Source organism: Mugil cephalus, chromosome 8, assembly GCF_022458985.1.
Source record: "Mugil cephalus isolate CIBA_MC_2020 chromosome 8, CIBA_Mcephalus_1.1, whole genome shotgun sequence".
Lineage (NCBI taxonomy): Eukaryota > Metazoa > Chordata > Actinopteri > Mugiliformes > Mugilidae > Mugil > Mugil cephalus.
Window position 1 is genome coordinate 5725246 of NC_061777.1, and position 6613 is coordinate 5731858.

General features: G+C 41.8%; 1 protein-coding gene across 5 annotated transcripts in view; it reads left to right on the forward strand.

The window, feature by feature from the left end:
* wdfy3 (WD repeat and FYVE domain containing 3) overlaps positions 1 to 6595 on the forward strand; it is an 80770-nt gene extending 74175 nt beyond the window's left edge. For all 5 annotated transcript variants that reach the window (XM_047590981.1, XM_047590978.1, XM_047590980.1 and 2 more), the window contains 7 exons: positions 271 to 453; positions 540 to 633; positions 704 to 838; positions 1431 to 1709; positions 1997 to 2108; positions 2211 to 2408; positions 3166 to 6595. In XM_047590981.1, coding sequence (XP_047446937.1) covers positions 271 to 453; positions 540 to 633; positions 704 to 838; positions 1431 to 1709; positions 1997 to 2108; positions 2211 to 2408; positions 3166 to 3286 — 1122 coding nt within the window. In that variant the 3' untranslated portion in view covers positions 3287 to 6595. The remainder of the gene's footprint in view (positions 1 to 270; positions 454 to 539; positions 634 to 703; positions 839 to 1430; positions 1710 to 1996; positions 2109 to 2210; positions 2409 to 3165) is intronic.
* The last annotated feature ends 18 nt before the right edge of the window (positions 6596 to 6613 follow it).

Here is a 6613-nt window from a genome sequence, read left to right on the forward strand (position 1 = left end):
TAGCTGTATGTATAAAAATGGACCTTCAGTTATATTTTTAGCAGCGTGCAGAGTGTTGCAAAAAAACAAATTAAAAAATTCATCAGTGCAAGTGTGATTTATGGTATTAACAGTAATGCACATAAAGTATATTCCGTAGTAACAGTAGAACCTATATAACTCTGCTTCATGACAGTAAATATCAGATAAAGAACAAAGAATATAGAGACTTCTGTTCTGTTAATGCCACGATAAGAACATAGAAAATAAAATGTGTTTGGGTTTGTACAGGGGGACATCGTGTCCTGCGCGGGTACGTACATTCACGTGTGGAGCATTAACGGCAGCCCCATCGCCAGCGCCAACACCTTCACGGGGAGAAGCCAGCAGATCCTGTGCTGCTGTGTGTCCGAGATGAACGAGTGGGACACGCAGAACGTCATCGTGACCGGTCACTCGGACGGCGTCGTCAGGGTAACATACCTCACATGTTTTTCCTCAGAAATGTTAAAGATAGGTTGGTTGTTATGGAGGAGCTAAATAAAGTCAATGTCTTGTAGTTTTGGAGAATGGAGTTCCTCCAAGTCCCAGAAACCCCTGCTCCAGAGCCAGTAGAGCCAGACGTGCCTGACTGCTGTCCTGACGAGAAGATTGGTGAGTCTTAAAATAATTAATGTTTGATGCATAAACCCACTATGAAAACTTTTTTTTTTTGGTCTCTCAGAAGGTGGTGTGAGCCACAATGGTGACGAGGACAGCAGTGAGTCGGATGGAGATGAACCCAGTCTGAGCCAGGAGCCCAGAGCCCCCTCGACGGGCGGAGGCAGCCAGCCGGGCAGCACCGTGCACAGACCTAGAGGTACCCAGCTCTGTCTGTGTCCACGTTTACAGTTCATGGATGAATTGATTCATGTGACCACAGATTCTTTGAAAACAAACGTATAAGCATCTAGGGAAACTTAACCCTTTAAAACCCAGAGTGTCAGAGGTGCCACGTTTGTGCTGCAAGCGTACTTTGGATTAACATAATTACATCATGGCTTGGAAAGGCAGATTCTGAAAGCTGAAACACAGCAGTTTACAGCCACTATGGTTTCTTTAGGGTAGATTCACCTCTTCTCCTGATAAGTTATTACACTCTGATAACATCCAGTAAGTTGTGGCAGATAAGTGAACGTTCCAGGTATTCTGGGAAAAAAATGAGAACAATCACTTACTCACATGACATAAGCAAGTTGAGATGGACATTTAAATGCTCATAGGGTTAAAAGCCTTTTACAATAAAACTCAGTTGTCAAGAAGATTTGACTTTAGCTGAAATCTCCTCTCAGCCTGATTCTTTGTCCACCCTTTTTGCTTTCTCCTTCCTGCAATTTATTCTTAGTTAGGTTCATTCCATTGCTGTATTGTATGTTGACTTCTGTCCACGTCCACGTTTCTCCGTCTTTAAGGTCCTTCAGCCCGAGCAGGAGCGTCTTGGTCGATGGACAGCGGCTCCGATGACTCCCACCGCTGGTCAGACACACTCAGCATCGACGAGAAGGATGGCTTTGTGTTCGTCAACTACTCCGAGGGCCAGACCAAAGGGGCCCACCCTCCACCGGCTCACCCCACTCACCCAGCTCACCCACCTCACCCAGCTCACCCCTCTCACCCAGGACAGAGCTCAGTACCTCAGCCTCTCCATCCCTCCACCATAGAGGCACGGACGTATAACCAGCTCAGAGCGGGTACGTATCCAGTGACTGTCTAACAATGAGCTTTTTGCAAAGTTCAGAAAAAAATGCACCTGCACGGCATAAGGAATCTGCAGAATCTACCTGTGTCTTTGGCCCATATCAAAACAAAACACTCATAAAACACAGGCTTAGTTATTATTTCATCCCTCACGTGAATGCAATACGCCTCCATAAATATTCACTAAAGGTAATGGTGTTAGGAGCTAATGTGTAGTAGGAGGGATGGTGCTTGTTAAATTGCTGCTTGTTAAGTGTGTCTCGTTGTGTTGTGTGCACAGGCTACAGATGGGAGTGCCAGCTGGTCTTCCGGAGCAAACTCACCATGCACACGGCGTTTGATCGCAAGGACAATGCTCATCCAGCTGAGATCACTTCCCTCGCCATCTCCAAGTAAGAGAGACGGAGCTGACACTGAGGGCAGATAGAAAGATAGAATCTGAGATAAATCCTGAAAATAATCTTTCTCTGATCTGCTTCTCTCTCGCTCTGCAGGGACCACAGTAAGATCCTGGTGGGGGACGGGCGCGGCCGAGTGTTCAGCTGGTCGGTCAGTGACCAGCCCGGCCGTTCGGCCGCCGACCACTGGGTGAAGGATGAGGTGGTGGACAGCTGCTCCGGCTGCACAGTTCGCTTCTCCCTCACCGAGCGACGTCACCACTGCAGGAACTGCGGGCAGCTCTTCTGCCAGAAGTAAGATCGTTACTGCAGCAGCGCTCGCTTCGTTATGACGTCGTTTAAAAAAACATTACATCCTTTAAAAGAAAAGAAAAACATGACACATGAAAATAATACGAAAAGTAGCTCTGGTGCAACCCCTGAGTGGAATAGTGCAAAAAGGGGATAGAATGAAAATATAATATACAGTATTAATATAGATGTCACTCATGAAATGTAAGACATGTAATGTCCAGAGAGTTGGAGGAAACACTATACTACTCTAAAACTGCAATAACCGATGCAATAACTATTCAACACAAACTATGAAACAAACTTCCCCTCAAATGTCTGGATAAGCTCAGCACCATTTAAGTCTGGTGTCCCCCAGGGCACAGTCCTGGGCCCAGAAACACAGATTTAATAAACTGAAAACAAGTTGATTCTTTTCTAGTCTTAGAAAAACTAACAATAAGATCATGTTAAGAGGGTTATTAATCTCATTTAATATGTTATGACACAGATGAATCAGTAATGATTCTGTTGTTAACGATATAAGCTCTGACTGGACAGTTGCAAATTTGTTTAAAAATAATTAGTTTACATTCATAGTTTTTGTTAATTTAATTTTGGGTCTTTAATTTTATCATTCAGCAAAGTGAATGAAGCCACTGTGTTCATTCATTTTCACATCCTCATTATTTCCTTTTCTGTGTCTTAAAACCTGATTTTCTTGCCTACCATTTATTTATTTATTTTTTTCTAATTTCTACCTTGTCGACCTGTTTTTCAGGTGCAGTCGCTTCCAGTCGGAGATCAAGAGGCTGAAGATCTCATCGCCAGTGCGGGTTTGTCAGAACTGTTACTACAACCTCCAGCACGAGCGAAGCGCCGAGGACGGCAGCAGAAACTGAGCTCGAAAACCCTCCAGGACCCTCCTCCCTCCAGAGGACCAGAGGAGTCCATCATTCACATCCGCCTCGCTCCCTCAGCGACTCCACAAAAACTCCTTCATCCTCCGATCGCCCCGTAACCCCATGGACTGTAACACAGTGACTAACTGAAGCACTGAGGGAATGTCGGCTATGGATAAAAAAAACAAAAAAACAAACAAACGAAAGAGATGGAAAAAAAAAACTCTGTCACCACTTCTACCACCTGCACTCATCACGTGGAAAGAAAGAAAAAAGAAAAGCAGCCACGACGCTAAAATCAATCACGCTTCAGCTTCGAGATCGAGAACAGGAAAAAAAAACTCCTTCACCACGACACACGAGAAACTTGTTCATAGTGTAAATACGTATCATGGCCTTTTTAACTCAGAAAGGATTGAACTCGGAACAAAAAAAGAAAACAAAACAAGGTCATTGAGTAAAAAAAGTAAAAAAATAAACATATTGCCTGTAAAATAGCGTTGTGACTAACCACTGCTGGCTTTAAAAAACAAAAACAAAAAAACAAACTAAATGTATTTAGTCTGCGTCACAAGTCACAGCGAGTCCGGAGGAATAGGACGGAGGGATATGAATGTCGATAACTAATGTCTGTGGGTCGACTTCTGCTGGGTCTAGTTATGCAAAACGACGCCTTTTCTTTTTTATATATAACGTCCTGACCTTTTGGTTGTTTACAGAAATACGTGCGTGTCAAGCCATTGTCGTCTGATATCAGAGAGGTTTAATGATCCTTTCCTTTTTTCTTTCTTTTCTTTAAATTTTTTTTTGCCAAATAGTTTAATAGCGTAAGGAGTGTTTTTATCATTTGTTCTGTCCTTCATTTCATTTGAAGTTTTGCCGTTGCTGCTTTTCGACACATAATCGTCTCAGATTGTCTGTTTCAACCATATCGTCCTTTTTTTTTTTTTTTTTTATAACCTAAAGAGACAATTGGTCGATCATGTGTGAAAAAAACAAAACTATATGAGGTTACAGATAACGCCCACATGTACTTATTGCTGCACGTTCATTTCCCGTCACGTCGCGGCGACTTCTTGAATGCACACAGAAAAAGGGACTTCATGGTGGACTGTAGTTTTTTAATTTATCTGTTGGATTTCACTCTGACCCTGTGGCATTACCCCCCAGTCCTTGTAGGTGTCCAAGCTACGTCGAGCTCGGAGGAGATGTAAATAGTCACTCGGTCCATGATGTTCGCTCGCAAAGCACCGAGGTCGGATATGAAAACTGTCAGAGCTGCAGTTTGACCTCAGTGCAGGTGTTTTTAAATGAGGTTTGTAGCATTAAATCCTTTGTTGTGATTTCACTTTTCGAATGTGTTTGGGTTTTTAGAAAGAAAAAAAAACAATGATGTATTCAGAGGTGACGATTAAATCAGTTAAAGCCGCACGGCTCATGTGACCTGATGTGCAGGATTTTTAATTCCTCACAAAGCTATCAGTGTTTAAAAGAAGAGGTCTGAATCCATTTAATGACTTGATGTCGTTGATGATTTTTTTTTTTTTTTGCTGAATTAAGAGGAATTGAAATGTGAAGCTGATTGCCATGAAAGATTTAAAATTAAAACCCGATCGTCTGCAGACAAACACACATCTGTGAGGTTTAGATTTAATTTTTCTTTTTTAACAGTATAAATTAATTTTTTTTATATATTTTATGTACTGTCGTCTTAAACGTGAGAACCCTTCAGATAGAAGCGAAGGAGACTGTGGCGTCTTTGAAATGTAAAGTTAGTACAGATGTAACCTTGTAGATAAATGAGACAAGTCACCGAAGTTGTGGCTTTTAAAGACTTTTTGTCATGCTGACACCTTAATATCAGATGTTTTTCTGTAACTTCATGTCAACACAAATACATTTCTACTCTACACCCATCAGCCATAACATTATGACCACCCTCCTAATAGTATGCAGGTCTCCCTTGTGCCTCCAAAACACTCACTGGACATGGGCCTTCTGAGGGTGTCCTGTCCTGTTGTTAGTGGGGTGGAGGGTTTGGGTTCTGTGGGTTGAGGGCAGGGGCCTCTGTGGATCATCCCACAGATACTTGACTAGTTTGGGACCTAGTGAATTTAGAGGCCAGGTCAACACCTTGTGCTGTTCCTCATGTTTTGTTGAGTTGTTCCCAAAGCGTTTCTGTAATGTTTTGGCTTATCGGTGTATATTCCAACACAAACTTCTTGTACTTGTGTCACTTTGCTTTTTTGGGGCAACAGCTGTGCATTCAAGTGCTGCTTTCTCTCTTCACTGTTGTCTCAGCTCTCCTTTTATTTTCTTTTTTTTTCTTTCATCTTCAAAGTCTCAAACTTGTAAAAAGAGAAAAATGAAACGACTTTCACGCCTCCTCCGTGTTGTAATGATTAACTATATGCACTCCCGTTACTGTTCTTATATCATCCTGCGTTTCTGTACTGTAATTTTTTTAAGCGTGCAATCATGCCACCTAGTCTGAGAAGGCCGAGCTGGCTCCTACCTGTCTATCAATCAGCGGTTCCTTTTAGCACCTTCACGTGTACAAACAAACAAAAAAAAAAAAGAGGAAGTTTTTGTCTTGAATTCAGTTCCACATCGTCATTTTAACAGAGAGGTGCATTTCACAGCAGATAAATGAACTGTACAAAGTATTTATGCAAATGTAACTGGATTTAGATTTTTTTTTTTTTTTTAAATGATTATTGCAATTTCAGCAAGTTTTGTTACTTGTTGCATGTCTATTAACACAGCTGACTTTCTGTGTCAGTGCATTGTACATGTCCTTGGCATTAGAATCTGTTTTGTTTTTGTTTGTTTGTTTGTTTTGCTGGATTTATTCTTTTTTTTTTGTTTTTTTTTTCTTCATTTTTAATATTTCCTTCTTGGAGGCATTGACCCGAGCGTCAGGTTTTGTGTACAGAGCCGCAGAGCACGTCCCCCGACTCTGGGCGAACTATTTCTACTCCGCGGGACAAATAATTAAGGACCGATCGAGAGGGAGAAGAAGAAGAAGAAGAGGAAAAGAGATAATCCTGGGTTGTTCTGGTGGTCTTGTATTAGACTGCATTACTACAGTATCTGGTGTGCAATCTGTGATAGCTGAATGTTCCTTGTATATTTGTGTTCACTACATCCTACAAGAGAAAAACTAGTAGTGTAACCCCCCCTCACCACTCCTCCTTCCCCCAAGCCCCCGCTCCGTTACAGAAACAAAAATGTTACAATAATGCAATAGATCTGGTACTTATTCTTTTTAATTTCATTTCAATAAAATAATTGCTGTTTACCACCAAAGGAACTGGTTTCATGTCT